Source organism: Bos mutus, chromosome 5, assembly GCF_027580195.1.
Source record: "Bos mutus isolate GX-2022 chromosome 5, NWIPB_WYAK_1.1, whole genome shotgun sequence".
Taxonomy (NCBI): Eukaryota; Metazoa; Chordata; class Mammalia; order Artiodactyla; family Bovidae; genus Bos; species Bos mutus.
This window is the reverse complement of record NC_091621.1, coordinates 38,990,531-39,008,479: the sequence shown is the minus strand read 5'-3', so window position 1 is coordinate 39,008,479 and position 17,949 is coordinate 38,990,531. Positions and strand designations below refer to the sequence as shown.

General features: G+C 39.1%; 1 protein-coding gene across 1 annotated transcript in view; it reads left to right on the top strand.

The window, feature by feature from the left end:
- Positions 1 to 17,949, top strand: part of SLC38A4 (solute carrier family 38 member 4) — an 85,701-nt gene that overhangs the window by 53,998 nt on the left and 13,754 nt on the right. The window contains exons 3-13 of the mRNA XM_070369966.1: positions 101 to 191; positions 698 to 813; positions 3,646 to 3,719; positions 4,585 to 4,677; positions 11,871 to 11,952; positions 12,039 to 12,121; positions 12,218 to 12,276; positions 13,155 to 13,430; positions 13,562 to 13,641; positions 14,721 to 14,821; positions 17,031 to 17,155. Coding sequence (XP_070226067.1) covers positions 101 to 191; positions 698 to 813; positions 3,646 to 3,719; positions 4,585 to 4,677; positions 11,871 to 11,952; positions 12,039 to 12,121; positions 12,218 to 12,276; positions 13,155 to 13,430; positions 13,562 to 13,641; positions 14,721 to 14,821; positions 17,031 to 17,155 — 1,180 coding nt within the window. The remainder of the gene's footprint in view (positions 1 to 100; positions 192 to 697; positions 814 to 3,645; positions 3,720 to 4,584; positions 4,678 to 11,870; positions 11,953 to 12,038; positions 12,122 to 12,217; positions 12,277 to 13,154; positions 13,431 to 13,561; positions 13,642 to 14,720; positions 14,822 to 17,030; positions 17,156 to 17,949) is intronic.

The window sequence follows — 17,949 nt, the reverse complement described above, 5'->3', positions numbered from 1 at the left end:
TCCCCTGATTCAGTGACTTAGATCACCGGAAACATTAATACAAATCGGAGCATTCACTAGCTGTTTCTACTGTCTTCTTTTCCTTTGTATGTATGTTCAGTCAGTTTACTAATGAAGATGCTGAAAGTCAGAAATTCCTGACAAATGGATTTTTGGGGAAAAAGAAGTTGGCAGATTATGACGATGAACATGTAAGTGATTCTCTGCTTTCCGGCAGTAAACAGGACTTGAGGATGTCTGATCTACCTGGGTCTCTGCAGGAAAGCAATGTGACTGAAATTTTCCAAGCCTTGATCAGCACATTCTCTGTTTATTCAGGCCCTTACTGGAATAAGGGCTTGTTTTTCCTGTTCGCCATATGGCTGCATAAATCATTTATGAAATTTATTTGTTTTTTGGAGAAATCATTCTAACTCAAATGTGATCTGCAGTCGTACATGTTTTCCCTTCTTTCTATTACTCAACCTGTATTTTTTATTTTTACCGAGACCTCTGCTGAAATCAAGTACCACATTCCACTGAAAATTACATGCTTTTACTGAAGTTGAGTCATGGTTTTATTTGCTGTGATTTAACTTTAATCTTCAATTTTTGGTGGTAGTCTCTTCCAAAAAAAGATGATATAGGATAAGAATAATCCAAAAAAGGTTCATCCTTTGGTGGGTATTTGCTTATCATGCATCCCTTTTTCTTCAAGCATCCTGGGACCACCTCCTTTGGAATGTCTTCATTCAACCTGAGTAATGCCATCATGGGCAGTGGAATCCTGGGCCTGTCCTATGCCATGGCCAACACAGGGATCATACTTTTCATGTAAGTGCCTGGTCGTATCTACACTCAGTTTAAAGCCTGTGCATACCTGGTGCTCTTTCAATTAACAAAATTTGATCTTTGTGAATAAGAATCATTTGAGAAAGTACTAGCATATTCTCTCTCTTTTTGAAACAAAACAGCAATGAGAAATAATCAGAGCAGTCTAATCCTGGTACTTGTTCAACCAGCCATCTCTATTCAAATGGCAGAAAGTTTATGTTTGAACCCCCTTCCCCCAAAGCGCTAGAACAGCCCTACCAGTCCAAAATTATTCATCGTAAAGTAATATGGTGTTTAATAGTTTAAAAGATCTTTCCCAGTAGCAAATCTGACTTTATGACACTCAGGAAAAACATCCCTTCCCAAACCGGACCTGCAGGGTCCTGTGTGCCTTGATCCCATCTCAAGTCCCATCATCTGTTGCTCTGTATGCCAGATACAATGGGCACAGTGGTCTGCTCTCCATCCCTTAAAGGTGCCATCCCCTCTTACCACAGGGCCTTTGCACATAATCTTGGAACTGTCTTCCCTTTCCTCTACATCTAGTTAACTCCCCATAACTCAGTTCAGCCACACCTCAGTTATGCCTTCCTCCAGTCTCCATGACTGGGACAAACCACCTTATAGTCTCATCACAGTGTTAGTATTTTAGTGCAGTTGTCTGATTCATTTGTTTAATGGCTCTCTCCCTGGCTAGACTGTCGTCTCCAAAGCATTAAGCCTTTGGAGATGGCTCAATCCTGTTTTTATTCACCTCTTGTTTGTATCACCAAGACCTAGTAACAATGCTTGGCATGGGGAACTTTTGCATAGTGGCCAAAGTTTATTCCTAAACCAATGCGCTTTATCCAAACTTGGTCAAATGCTGCCTGGTGGCAGCAGCATCACAGAGCCAACCTGGAGGGTGGAGACCACTTGTGACAGACAGCCACAGACATTTGTCATTATGTGCAGCCTGGTATTTTCAAAGACACAGTTGGCAGCAGTGAAATACTTCACAAGAATAAAGTTAGGCATCAGTGTGAATGTAGATCACAATCCCTAATGCAATGCTGGAGTCTTGAATAACTGTCTAAGAATGTAACATTTATATTATAAATATATGCTATTTATGTTCCAAACATCACATATGATTAGGTAACCACATAGCTATTTGGGGGCTAAGGATCAGGCTGGACTATAAATATTGATATTGTGTCAGTGCTTTGATTGAACTGTTAGATTATAGTTTTTAGCTGAATGGGTTTTTATGTCACCTTTACCTTTCTAAGCCATGTTTGAAATAAAGTAGTTTTAAAAAATTCTCAGATTCTTAATGACCAGAAGTATAGTCATATATGTAGTTGTATACTTTTGTAATATACTCTGCCTTTGAAACAAACAGACTGCCTTCTCTGTACTAATTACACATACCATTAAAATAATTAGGAAATTTTCCTAGATCACTGATGAGTTAGAAGTAAGAGATACTTTCTCCAATTCTAGAGCTGCAGATCATCTTCATGGGAGGAGAATATTCCACTTTTAAAACTGAGAGCCTCATTTTAGGCCTGTAAACATTTACCAGATTAATTTGGCCGAAGCAATTAAATCGTTAGAGATCATGAGATGTGTTTTGTGTATCCAAGTAGCCCAAAATGGATTCAGCAATTTCCCTTAATTCCCAACAAGTGACACAGGATTTCATTGGTGTTTACTTTTAGTATTTTCTACCAAAGCAAGTATATGTTTAGAATATAGAGTATTCTCATCATTTTTCCAGGGAATAAAATTATGTAATCTGAATTGCATAATTCTTAAAAACAGGTCAATTCATAAGCTGTATGGAACAACAGATTAATAAGACATTGATTAGACAGTTCTGGCGAACATATTTTGTGATAAATAAGAGCACAATAGAGCTAGAATTGTTAGAATATTTGTACCTCATTGTCTAAATCTATGTTTGCAAACTTAACTTTCCTAGGAATTACCAAAGAATTAGATCAGTTGTGGAGAGAATGTTTAGTGTGCTCTCATCATAGGAAACAGACACAGAATAAGATTTTTTTTTTCAGTTTCAGGTAAAGATTACTATTATTCCTTAATTTATTATATAATTGCTTCTATCTACACTCGATTTTTGCTGTTCAGTTCTTGTTTTTGGAAAGCACTGATCACTGAATACATAAAGAAACCATATATGCCTGTGAACATGTGGAGGGCCCTGAACCAGAAACGATTCTTTTCTGAGTACAACAAAGGTTTTCCTGTAGCCTAGACTTACCTTTTTCTGTTTTTTCTATTATACAGGCATTTGCCAGACCCTCTGGTTCACACCTCTGACCACTCTCATATAATGCACAGACAGTAGTAATGGAACTCAGAGTTTGCTTTGGCTTCTCTGTTTCTAGATTTTAGATGAATGTTTAGTCAGGTCATTGAATAGCCCTTCAATTATAAATATTCATGAGAATATCATGCAAATATGATATACATATACATATGCCCCTTATACTGAGTAAGTATATATAGTATTTGCTAATTTTGCTGTACCTTAGCATCCAAATTTTAAACTAGATTCTACTATTGTTAGTAGTAACACACTAAAAAAGGTGGGTTAGGGACTTCCAGTAGTACATTTTGACCCATAAAATAAAGCCAATCCAGTTCTGAAGCATTAAAGAGTATTTGTGACATTCTGAAAAAGAATTTTCCAGCTTCCCCAAATCCACATATTGTTGGAAAGTTAATGATTGAAAAGACCAGTGTAATAATGTATTGTAACATCATGTATTATTATGTCTTATTTTTTACATAAATCTTATTGTCTCCTTTCTATTCCTTTCACAGAATCATGCTGCTTGCCGTGGCGGTCCTATCTCTTTATTCAGTTCATCTTTTATTAAAGACTGCCAAAGAAGGAGGTATGCTACTCCTTAGACACCAGACATGCCATTTTGATTCTGGTTAAAGGCACTTCAGTCTCTAGCTCCATACCTATAAGATGGTGTTAATCAATTTTACAGTTAATTTTCTTCTAATCCCAATCACATGGCCTCTCCGTGTTCTTAGTTATCTAGGCAAGTGAAAAATCAAGTGAAAGTGAAAGTCAGCCTGCTCAGGTTCAAGCCAAATACAGAAAAAGGCTTTTGGTGGATGATGGAAGTAACAGTTCTAACTTGCTGCATGGAGCCAAAGTGAATGAAGCCATCACTCCTTGTTTGGAGAACATACACCGTATTTTGTAATGGCTTTTGAGATTGTGTATTTGGGGTTTATGATTTCTATAGGTGGTCACTTAGGTCATTTAGGTGCTCGTGCTCAGTCGTGTCTGACTCTTTGTGACCCCATGAACTATAGCCCCCTAGGCTTCTCTGTCCATGGAATTTTCCAGGCAAAAATACTGGAGCAGTTTACTATTTCTTTTCCAGGGGATCTTCCTAACCCAGGGACTGAACCTGAGATCTGTGATTTCTTCTTTTTTTTTTTTACCATAATAAATGAATAATATCTAACATACAATTATAGAAGCTCTCATATTTAACTATTTATGCTCAAAATTTTAAACTGACTTTATGGTGCAGTCATAAACATCTTTAGAATTCCAAGCCCACAGAAATAACCAGCTTTGTTTTATCGAATGAAAAATTCGACATTTTTCTGTCGAGATCTGTGATTTCTATATGCTGTTATTTACATGTTTGAGGCTCCAGTGCAGAATTATATTATAGAAATATCTTCATCACTAAAGCAGTTTCTTAACAAGGTTCTTTTCATTTCTGATTATAGGGTCTTTAATTTATGAAAAACTAGGTGAAAAGGCATTTGGATGGCCTGGGAAAATCGGAGCTTTTATCTCCATTACAATGCAGAACATTGGAGGTAAGGTTCTAGCTTTCAACAAACCATTTAAACTTTCTAAAGGAGGTTCAAGAAATAATAAAATTTAATGGCAGTGAACAGGAATTTAAATAGAAATACCTGTTTTATCATTTTTAAATTTAATAAGTAAAGTTTTCTAGACAGATTTGCTATCTCTCTGTAACCCAAAACAGTGATATCTATATTGAAATGAATACTATATAAACCCTATGAAATAAATTCTATAACAAAAATAAAGAATAAAACCTTTCTTGATTTCAAATATATATAAATATATATGATTGAGTATATTTCACAAAAGGAAATATTCAGTATCTGAGGCACGTGGTAAATTTTGGGGTCATTGAGACACATCTTATGCAGTCAGCCCACTGGGCATTGTTCATAGAAGTTGTGCTAAAGTAAAATGCTGGTGAGGCATCAAAAGCATTGTAAAACAGATTCTTATATTCCTCCTGAATGATCATTTCCAGAGAGAGCTGAGAAGCATATATTTTTAATCATGTTCCAGGTTATACTTGCCCACCAACTTCACTGGTCCTCTCATGTCTTTGACCTTCTAAAGACATTTTAATCCATATTTCTGATGTCCTGTGGCTATGTCCTCTTGCATGATCCAGACTATATCATCACACAGTGGCACTTACTTTCCCACCTCCTACCCAGTCCCCAAACTGGTTATTCCATCCTTCTGTTCTTTCATCTTGGTGAACAAACAATACCAGCAGATTTCTTAAGCCAGAAATCTGGGAATCAACCTGAGCATTTCCCTCTCTCCCTAACTCTGACCATTCCATTAAATACCAGCTCTTAAGAAAAGAAGAGAAGGGAAAAGCAAAGGAGAAAAGGAAAAATATACCCATTTGAATGCAGAGTTCCAAACAATAGCACAGAGAGGTAAGAAAGCCTTCCTCAGTGATCAACGCAAAGAAATAGAGGAAAACAATAAAATGGGAAAGACTAAAGTTCTCTTCAAGAAAATTAGAGATAGCAAGGGAACATTTCATGCAAAGATGGGCTCGATAAAGGACAGAAATGGTATGGACCTAACAGAAGGAGAAGATATTAAGAAGACGTGGCAAGAATACACAGAAGAACTATACAAAAAAGATCTTCAAGATCCAGATAATCAAGATGGTGTGATCACTGACCTAGAGACAGACATCCTGGAATGTGAAGTCAAGTGGGCCTTAGAAAGCATCACTACGAACAAAGCTAGTGGAGGTGATGGAATTCCAATTGAGCTATTTCAAATCCTAAAAGATGACGCTGTGAAAGTGCTGCACTCAATATGCCAGCAAATTTGGAAAACTCGGCAGTGGCCACAAGACTGGAGAAGGTCAGTTTTCATTCCAAACCCAAAGAAAGGCAATGCCAAAGAATGTTCAAACTACCACACAAATTGCACTCACCTTACATGATAGCAAAGTAATGCTCAAAATTCTCCAAGCCAGGCTTCAAAAGTATGTGAATTATGAACTTCCAGATGTACAAATTGGATTTAGAAAAGGCAGAGGAACCAGAGATCAAATTGCCAACATCCACTGGATCATTGAAAAAGCAAGAGAGTTCCAGAGAAATATCTACTTCTGCTTTATTGACTATGCCAAAGCCTTTGACTGTGTTGATCACAACAAACTGTGGAAAATTCTGAAAGAGATGGGAATACTAGACCACCTGACCTGCCTCCTGAGAAATCTGTACACAGGTAAAGAAGCAATAGTTAGAACTGGACATGGAACTGGTTCCAAATCAAGAAATGAGTATATCAAGGCTGTATATTATCACCATGCTTATTTAACTTATATGCAGAGTACATCATGTGAAATGCTGGGCTGGATGAAGCACAAGCTGGAATCGAGATTGCCAGGAGGAATATCAATAACCTCAGATATGCAGATGACACCACACTTATGGCAGAAAGCAAAGAAGAACTAAAGAGTTTCTTAGTGAAAGTGAAAGAGGAGAGTGAAAAAGTTGGCTTAAAACTCAACATTCAGAAAACTAAGATCATGGCATCCGGTCCCATCACTTCATGGCAAATAGATGAGAAAACAATGGAAACAGTGATAGACTTTTTTGGGGGGGCTCCTATGGTTTTTCTTGTGCTCATGTATGGATGTGAGAGTTGGACTGTGAAGAAGGCTGAGCGCCGAAGAATTGATGCTTTTGAACTGTGGTGTTGGAGAAGACTCTTGAGAGTCCCTTGGACTGCAAGGAGATCCAACCAGTCCATTCTGAAGGAGATCAGCCCTGGGATTTCTTTGGAAGGAATGATGCTAAAGCTGAAACTCCAGTACTTTGGCCACCTCATGCGAAGAGTTGACTCATTGGAAAAGACTCTGATGCTGGGAGGGATTGGGGGCAGGAGGAGAAGGGGACGACAGAGGATGAGATGGCTGGATGGCATCACTGACTCAGTGGACGTGAGTCTGGGTGAACTCCGGGAGTTGGTGATGGACAGGGAGGCCTGGCGTGCTGCGATTCACGGGGTCGCAAAGAGTCGGACACACCTGAGGGACTGGACTGAACTGAACTGAACTGAAAATCACTGCAGATGGTGACTGCGGCCATGAAATTAAAAGACACTTGCTTCTTGGAAGAAAAGCTATGACCAACCTAGACAGCATATTAAAAAGCAGAGACATTACTTTGCCAACAAAGGTCCGTCTAGTCAAAGCTGTGGTTTTTCCATTAGTCATGTATGGATGTGAGAGTTGGACTATAAAGAAATCTGAGCACCAAAGAATTGATGCTTTTGAACTGTGGTGTAGGAGAAGACTCTTGAGAGTCCCTTGTACTGCAAGGGTATCAAACCAGTCAGTCCTGGAGGAAATCAGTCCTGAATATTCATTGGAAGGACTGATGCTGAAGCTGAAACTTCAATACTTTGGCCACCTGATATGAAGAGCTGACTCATTAGAAAAGACCCTTATGTTGGTAAAGACTGAAGGCAGGAGGAGAAGGTGATCACAGAGGATGAGATGGATGGCATCACCGACTCGATGGACATGAGTTTGAGTAAGCTCTGGGAGTTGGTGTTGGACAGGGAAGCCTGGCGTGCTGCTCTCCATGGAGTCACAAAAAGTCGGACACAACTGAGTGACTGAACTGAACTGAACTGAACTGTTCTTTCTCTTGTTTATCTTTTGAATCTTTCTCCTTCTAGTCTCATCACCACACTTCATATTGTTGCAGTAGCCATCTAACTGATCTTTCTGTCTTGAGTTTCCCCTCTTCCATGTGTAATTCATCCTCCAAATTAACTTTCTCAAATCCAGATCTACCCCGGCTTCTCACATGCATAAAATTCTTCAGCATGCCCTCATTATTTTCAAGATAAAATTTAAACTCTTTAGTCTGACATATAAAGGTCTTAACCATCTTTCCTTTGCCTACCTTTCCTGAAAAACCCCCTATCGATCTGTCTCTCTCTCTCTCCTTACTCATCTATCATCTGTTCCTTATGTGTTTTGTGTCATAACTAACTACATTCAGCTCCCCTACTTTTACCATCCTCCAGCCTTACCACACATGCATTCTCTCCCTCTTTGATTGTTCCCATGATCCCCTATTCTCTAAGCTATTAGGTACTAGCATCTCTGGGCTCCTTTAACCTTGTTTATATAGAACCGATATGTTGTTGCTATTCAGTCACTCAGTTGTGTCCAACTCTTTTTGATCCCATAGACTGCAGCATGCCAGGCTTCCCTGTCCTTCATTATCTCCCAGAGTTTGCTAAAACTCATGTCCATTGAGTCGCTGATGCTATCTAACCATCTCAAGAGGTTTTTAAATCTTTGAGTGGAGAATAGACTTTTGGATCCTGACGCACCTGAATTTGAGTTTGTTTCTGTAAAGTCACTTTACATATCTGTGTCCATTTTTTCCATCTATGTAAATGAGAGTAGTAGTTTATTCTCACAAGGTCATAATAATACGGGTTCAGTGCATAATTCCTCCCCAGTTTTCTGGTTGTTCTTAAATGAGATTTTTACAATTATAAGACAAATACATGCTAATTGTGAAAAACTAAAACATTACATGAATATACAGATTACAATGGAGAAGGCAATGGCACCCCACTCCAGTACTCTTGCCTGGAAAATCCCATGGACGGAGGAGCCTGGTGGGCTGCAGTCCATGGGGTCGCTAAGAGTCGGACACGACTGAGCGACTTCACTTTCACTTTTCAGTTTCATGCATTGGAGAAGGAAATGGCAACCCACTCCAGTGTTCTTGCCTGGAGAATCCCAGGGACGGGGGAGCCTGGTGGGCTGCCGTCTATGGGGTCGCACAGAGTCAGACACGACTGAAGTGACTTAGCAGCAGCAACAGATTACAAAGAAATGTTTATGTAAATCACTCTTAGAAAAAACCACTTCAGGTTTTCCTCTCTGTCAAATTTAACAAATATAGTGTTATTGTTAAAATAAGATCATCTTATAACACTGATTTATAGCTTGCTTTTTATTTACTAATATGCCTTGAATGTTTTTGCATATTACTCTTTATAATGGTTTTTGAATTTTCCATTGTACAAATGCACAGTAATTGATTTACTGAATCACTCCATGAACAGTTTTGGAATGTTTTCAGTTTTTTACTATTGCAAACAATGCTGCTATAGAGAGCTTGCAAGGAGGCCATTCTTTCTGATTAATAAAATCACTGGAATTATCTGGGATTTCTAAAATGCAGCAATTTCTTTAAAAACCTTTAACTATAACTGCTCCTACTAATGGATAGTTAGTAAGAAGATAAATAAAATCCAGTCATATCATAATGATTTGTATTTATGTCTGTCATATTTTTATATAGTAAGAGTACAATCCCAGGTAGAATTTGGCAGTAATTGTTTCATTCTTTTTACTGGCATTGAGCCCCAAGCATAAAAGTCCCCCAGCCTCCACCAAATAAATTGCTTTACATTTGGTTCAAATTTTCAGCCTTATTAAGATTTAATCAATCAATTCTAAAGGAAATCAACCCTGAAAGTTCATTGGAAGGACTGATGCTAAAGCTGAAGCTCCAATACTTTGGCCACCTGATGTGACTCATTGGTAAACATCCTGATGCTAGGAAAGATTGAGGGCAGGAGAAGAAGGGGGAAACAGAGGATGAGATGATTGGGTGGCATCACTGACTCAGTGGACATGAGTGTGAACAAACTCCGGTAGTGAAGGACAGGGGAGCTTGGTGTGCTGCAGTCCATTGGGTCACAAAAAGTTGGACATGGCTTAGCGACTGAACAGGTACAATGAAGATTTAAGTATCAAGCATTTCATAGTAGGAAATTTAAATTTAAGGATTTCATGGGAGTCTTTTGCAGGTATTCTAATATACTTATTTGGCCCATAGAACTAACTGGACATACACATACTTAGCACTGATCCCAACAGGCTGAGTGGCAACAGCACTGTCTATTGTTCCAAGTGTAGCTACTAGTATGCTTCTAAACAATGGGATAAACTATAGCTTGGTCTCTCAATCAAGCCCCACCACACACACACACAGTATGGCTTTAAAGGAGTAAGATGAAATTTCATACAGCATTCCTGAAAATCTCTCATTTTGGTTACTCTATGTGATTAATGGTTATTGTAGCCTAAAAGAAAGCACTTGTATTTCTGTATTTGGCAATTCCACATTTAGAACATTTAATTCCCTCAATCCCCTGAAAAATTAACACTGACCGTGGATGTTTCAATATTAGCAGAATAATGTTGACATTATCCAGACAGGTCTGGATCATTCTGAATTTTTGAAGACCAAACACATTAACAGGGGTGACATCACTGAAAGTCAGCAATTAACAGCTCTAAAATGGATGGTACCTCACTGAACTAGTTAATCAGAAATATCTCCTCTGTTTACCCTCTGTAAGATTTAGCTTTGGCCAAGGTCTTTGTAAAGATTAACCAAGTCATGTTTACAGAAGACACATCAGATATTGTAAAAATCATTTCATTTCACAATAGAGAAGAAACACTGGCCTGAAATTAGGGAGCTTATATTTTGGATGTGGTCTGTCATTTTTCAAGCTGTGTGATACTGGACATGTCATTTAAGCTCTCATAATCATTATATCCTCAGCTGTGGAATGAAGACGATAAGAGGCATCTTCCTCTTTCACATGGCTTTTCAGCTGGCCACATGCAAAGCTAAACCATGTGGGGAACTATTTTCACTATTATTGCTTTTATTTGAGGTTAAGGAAATATTTTAAACTATTAATAGTTCAATTTGCAACTTGGATCGCTGCTTGAAATGTCTGTTAGCAAAACTTCACTAGAAGGATGTAGCATACCCTTAAACCTTGCGATGTGAAACTTGTCAGTGTTATTTTCAGTTGAGCCCTTTGACCATGTGTGAAATAGCAAATTAGTATTATTCTTCACTGAGTGGATGGACTTTGGAAAGGGATGTTGCATAAAACCCCCAAATTGTATCTTATTGTGCATGTCTATATAAATGTTTTTCCAGAGAGAGGGTTTGCACATTTTCATAGGTCAAATTTTCAGAAGAGTACATGCTCACGCGTGCATCACTTATAGAGATGCTCAAGAAATTTTGCCACTTTTTTATGATTTCTTATTTGGACAAAAGATACAGAAAAACACTTCACTGATAAAGGTTAGAGAAGCTATCCTCTCTTGTACTTTTCTTCTTTATCAATCCAGTATGACTCTAATTTGGAGAATCAGCAGTCTGAGATTTTGTGTGCCCTCATGGAGATCACACAGGACTAAACTGGTGTCCACCTACTGAGGGCAGAGTGACACGTACTCTACCCAACTCCACCTTGCAGTTCTACCCCCCTCTCTTGTGGTTGACACCTTTGGTTGTCAAACCTCTGCCTGAGTTTTAGATACAAACAGGCATACGTGTAAGGCCATGACGACTACTAACAGGAAAGCTTCAAAACTGCAGCTTCACTGAAAACCCCAGAGCTGGATTTAACACAGCATCAGCATTGATACTGTCGGCAAACGTCCATCGGGAAGAGCCAAAGGGCCCAATATCCATTTATGAGAAGAACTTGGAAGGCATACAGGATACACAGTGGGTGGCTTTTATTTCGGTTTGGGAAGTACTGAGAAGTTGGGATGTCCCCAGTGCCTGGACTTCTCACAACTGCCTGTGACGTTGGTGCCATGAACACCACTAAGCTGTCACGTTTTCCATTTTAGCCATGTCAAGCTACCTCTTTATCATTAAATATGAACTACCTGAAGTAATCAGAGCATTCATGGGACTCGAAGAAAATACTGGGTATGTCTTCTGTTTTCTCTGTAACATCGATAGACTCATTCTACTTGGTCTTTTCTGATCCTAATATTCTGGTCTTTCTTTTCTAGAGAATGGTATCTCAACGGCAACTACCTCGTCATATTTGTGTCTGTTGGAATAATTCTTCCACTTTCTCTTCTTAAAAATTTAGGTAAAGTCATTTTCCACTTTGGTTTTAATTTCATATTTTAAGAGGTAAGCTGACTGTAGATGCCATATTCACCTTCTGGAATTTCCTAACTCCTAGGTTACCTTGGTTATACCAGCGGATTTTCTCTTACTTGCATGGTGTTTTTTGTCAGTGTGGTAAGTGATTTTTGACATGATCCTTGTAACTTGGTAGGCATGTGATGCTTTCAGCGCTTGAAATGGTGTCCTAATTTTTGTTCAAGCACATCATTCGCATGAAATAGTTCTTGCATCACAAGCGATTTTCTTGTATTCTCATTTGGAATGAGAGACGAATAGTCATGAGTTTAAATATAGTTGAGTTAGAATGTCAAGACCATTGCTAATAGTATGTTCTAGGCACACTAGATGTTATAGTTGGACAAAAGGAACACTTCAGCAGGAATGTGACAATAACTCAGTGTTTAAAAAGGTGGAGGAAGAAGAAGTGAAGAGACCCAGAAAATAAATGAATATACTCTAGAATTATCCTTATTTGCATGAATCAGCCATTTTCTCTTACTCATTCTACCCATGAAGAGAAGGTGACCAAAGGGGAATTAAAGAAAGAAATCCTTTCCCACCCTATCCCACTCCCCTCTAAAAGGAGGAATTTCAGCAAATATCATGAATGCCAACATTTATATAGCATTTCTCCAAAGAGGCAAAGGAGGAAGGAAGAGTTTCTGATGACTATTTTCATTAGTTTGAAGAGATGAAAGAGATGAAATGCAGCAAGAAATGATCATCTTTCTCATGGAAGAGTATGCATGAAGCTTAGGATGGATTCACACAAAATGCTGTCTTGTTGCCAACCATAGCTCCAACTCCAGCCATAGCTCCAGCTCCTTCCTTTGAACAGAGGCTATAGGGAGTCTCCATCATCCATAAGTCTAAGAGGAATCTTCAGCAGAGTTCCCTCATATCTACCCCATAAACCAACCATATGGATTTTTGTTTCATTGTTTTCCTCAAAAGGCTGACTCTTTGTTGTTGTTGTTAATGATCTGGTCTAGGTGATTTACAAGAAATTCCAAATACCCTGTCCTCTGCCCATTCTGGATCACAGTGTTGGGAATCTGACTTTCAACAATACAGTTCCAATGCACGTGGTGATGTTACTCAACAACACTGAGAGTAGTGGTGTGAACTTCATGATGGATTACACCCACCAGAATGCTGCCGGACTCGATGAGAACCAGGCCAAGGGCTCTCTTCATGGCAGTGGAGTAGAGTTTGAAGCACACAGTGATGACAAGTGTCAGCCCAAATACTTTGTCTTCAACTCCAGGGTATGTGAGAGCCAGAGACCTCTAAGAGCCTAGCAATGGAGTCTCTGAGTTTTTATTTCAGAAGCTGAGATGGCCTGAGGTAGCCCTCTGTGTTGGAATGCTAAATATGAGGTGTTATTTTTGTTTTTCAGACGGCCTATGCAATTCCCATCCTAGCATTTGCTTTTGTATGCCACCCTGAGGTCCTTCCTATCTACAGTGAACTTAAAGAGTAAGGCAGCCATCATTTTAACATTTAAACTTGCTTTGAAAATGTGCTTATATGTTCAAAGGTGCTTCATACAGAAGCATAGTTTACAGCTTTGTCTTTGCAGAAAGTTTATGCTGTAACCACTCATCAGTAACATGCTTTAACCACAAAGGTATGAATCAGCCCCTTCGCTACTTTCTTTTCTCCTACTCCTTCATCCTAATGATCCAGGTGAGGGGTCCAGGGGGAGGAGGAGCCCATGTCTGCAAGGATTTTGGCAGGCATGTGGAATTTGAAATTGGTGGGAAGAAGATGTCACCTGAGTTGGAAATGACCCACACCTATGCAGACCAAAAATTATGGTTAGGGTGGCCTGGCTAAGCAGCTTCTTCTTTTACCCTGAGGGGAAGGTGTCATATAATAATTCTCATCTTCTTTACCCAGACTTCAATACTCAGTTCTCACTAAACAACAATAACTTGCCCCATATATTCAGATATACTTCTTGAAAAACTTTTAGAGCACTTCCATTTACTTGGAAAGTCCTATGTAGTAGTTCATCTACACTTGATCTTAGCTCAAAGAGAAGTGATAGCAATTACCCTAGAGGCCTGATGATGGTTTAAGCAGCCAGGTGCCTCCAGAATGGTTTCCAGAAGCTGTCCAGGTAAAAATATCAAGCTTTCAGGTAGTCTGGACTCCTAGAAGGAGTGTTTTGTTGATTCTTGTGGATTCTTGCCCTCAAATCTATCTCATTGTGAAGTATGAAGGCTTTCTGCATTAGAAGCCAGCTTGACCCTTGTGTCAATTACACTCTCAAACGTGCAATAGACAAGTGTACTTATCAACATAAAATAAGCTGATCCTTTTCTAGGAAAATAGTTATTTCTAAGACTGAAGAGGTAACATTTAAGAAAAATGGAAGCAAATCCTCCATAATTCTCGAAGGCGAATTTTAAAAAGTGATGTTTCTGCACTAAAAATGTGGTTTTAAAATGAACAACACAGACGTATATTGTGTTCTTAGCTTTTAAATGGCAAAAATGTAGTATTTTCATCAGGTCAGAAAATCAAAGCTCAATGTCCTTTATCTTTTTCAGTCGGTCCCGGAGGAAGATGCAAACAGTGTCGAATGTCTCCATCACAGGGATGCTCGTCATGTATCTGCTTGCTGCCCTCTTTGGTTACCTAACCTTTTATGGTAGGTCACTCTGTCAAAGTCATTCTCTTTGTGCAAATCCTAGTTGGACAGATCATTAACCTGTAGGTATAATTCTTTTAATTACTCTCAATAAACAGCATGATCTATAGATGCATATACTCAATTAGCATGCTATATTAGCCTCCTCATTTGACCTAAGAAAATGACTTAAGAAAAATTGAATTAGGCTGCCTAACAGTTTACAATAATTTGTGAACTCCCTCATATTTTATAAAAAAAAAACCTCTCAATCATAATTCTTTTTCTTAAGGGATAAAGGGTATTTCAGCTGTATGTTGCAAAGCTCTTTTGGTAGAATAACTAATTAACAAACAAATGGCAGAAAAAGTACAAAGTCCTTGAGTTAGAACCTGCTTCTTGTTTACCAGTCAAGTCAGATCTGGAGGCCTGGAGCATTAGACAAATTTTCTGGCTAATTTCATTCTATTCTATTATAGTGACTGGTTTCTAAGTGAAAGGGACATGACAGCATTCCTTTCAATCTGGGGACATACTCTCAAAAAACAAAGTGATTCTGGTCACATTAGATTATGCTGAAAATATTTCTTCTATGACTACAAAAGGAGCAGGATTGTTCTTCTCTTCCCTGATGCACTGGCCCTAGAGATGAATCTCAGGGAATCAAACATTAATATTAACCAATGCTATCAACTTACATATATTTTTAAAATAAAACTGTCTATAGTTTTGTATTTTTTTCTGACTGACTCAGTAAATTAAATTGATTGCAAGACAAGTTGGGGAGGAAGAGGCTGGAGAGGGCACCATTTGCTTGGGTTTTTTTCTTTTTGACTAATATTTGGTTTTTAACCAAGCTCTAGTTTAGATTGGGCATAAACTCTGCTGGTTGTAAATTAATGAAAGTCAGGACAATGTCATTGATAGTATTTTTATCCTCCTTTGATTTCGAGGGAAGGAGTCGGAAAATCAGAATACATCTGATTCTATAAGTATTTCCTTATCATGTGTGCCTGGAATCCTGAATGAACTGTGTTTTCCAGGAGGGCAGCATCTTAAACTTAGGGCATTATTCACTGAAAGACTCTATAGCAATCATACTACTTCATCTTTGCATTATTACTTAGTCTCAGTTCAGTTCACTTGCTCAGTGGTGTCCGACTCTTTGTGACCCCATGGACTGCAGCACACCATGCTTCCCTATCTATCACCAACTACCAGAGCTTGCTCAAACTCATGTCCATCTAGTTGGTGATGCCATACAGCCATCTCATCCTCTGTCGTCCCCTTCTCTTCCTGCCTTCAATCATTCCCAGCATCAGGGTCTTTTCCAATGAGTCAGTTCTTTGCATCAAGTGGCCAAAGTATTGGAGTTTCAGCTTCAGCATCAGTCCTTCCAATGACTATTCAGGACTGATTTCCTTTAGGATGGACTGGTTTGATTTCCTTGCAGTTACTTAGTCTAATGAGTCTCAACTCAGTGAGACAAACAAAAACTTGACAAAGTCCAAGAATACGTCTATGAGAGTAATGATGGGGTCATAACTGTTGAGCTTGGAAAAGTGTTAAGAGATTATTTGTCCTAGGGTTTCCATACTGGGTTTGGAGAAGCTGCATCAGGGCTCACTAGGTAGGTGGGAGTCGAAGGAGATGGCAAGATGTAAGTGACAGTCTGATAAGGCTTAGTCGTTTCATCCCTTTCAACCAGAGGACCTCAGCCTGTCCTGTTTTGTGGTGCTTCTGTAAAGCAGAGAGATTTACCACAATGTCAGTGACCCAGAGAAGAGCCTTACCAATTTTATATTAAATCTGCAACTTTACAAATTTCAGGACCCTTTGTTCATTTGAATAAAGATCACACAAGGTGGCCGAGCAGTAAAAAATCTGCCTGCAATGCTGGAGACGCAGCAGAGGCAGGTTCAATCCCTGGGTTGGGAAGATCCCCTGAAGAAGGGCATGGTAACCCACTCCAGTATTCTTGCCTGGAGAATCCCAAGGTCAGAGGAGCCTGGTGGGCTACAGTCCATAGGAACACAGAGTTGGACACGACTGAAGTGACTTAGCACACACACACAACTAATAAGTTGAGACAGGATAAAAACAGAGGTGTCTGGATTCTCAGATCTGGGTTCTTCCTGCTATACTGTGTTCTTCCTATAAAATGTTGTCAAAGGTGAGCAGTGCCGATTTGACTACACTAGCGGACTCATTCTCCTCTTCCTCTTTGCAGGAGAAGTTGAAGATGAATTGCTTCATGCTTACAGCAAAGTGTACACATTTGACACCCCTCTCCTCATGGTACGCCTGGCTGTTCTTATGGCAGTAACACTAACTGTGCCCATAGTGCTATTCCCTGTAAGTACCTGGGTTTGGTAAAAGAATGCTGCTTGACCACATAGATTAGTACATATGCTCTGACTTGATGTTGATTCAATTCAAATGCAATTCCTGAGAACATTATATTTTATATAGCCTTTTGAACCTACTGACTATGTACTATGTAGATACAGCAAGTATTTTTAGTTTTTATTATTTATTTACTTATTAAAATTAAAAAAAATTTTGGCCAAGCCACCCAGCTTGGCAGATTTTAGTTCATCGACCAGGAATCAAGCCCATCTCCCCAGCAGTGAAAGCACAGAGACCTGACCATTGAACTGCCAGGGAATTCCATAGAGCAAGTATTTTTAAATGCTAAGCTGAAACTCCAATACTATGGCCACCTCATGCAAAGAGTTGACTCATTGGAAAAGACCCTGATGCTGGGAGGGATTGGGGGCAGGAGGAGAAGGGGATGACACAGGATGAGATGGCTGGATGGCATCACCGACTTGATGGACATGAGTTTGGGTGAACTCTGGGAGCTGGTGATAGACAGGGAGGCCTGGCGTGCTGCGATTCATGGGGTCGCAGAGTCGGACACGACTGAGCGACTGAACTGAACTGAACTGAAGTACTTTTCAAATGTAGGGAAAAAAATCACCAAATTTATTTCTTTTTTTTTTCCTCTTTTTTTAAAAAAATTTTATTTTATTTTAAAACTTTACATAATTGTATTATTTTTGACAAATATCAAAATGAATCCGCCACAGGTATACATGTGTTCCCCATCCTGAACCCTCCTCCCTCCTCCCTCCCCATACCATCCC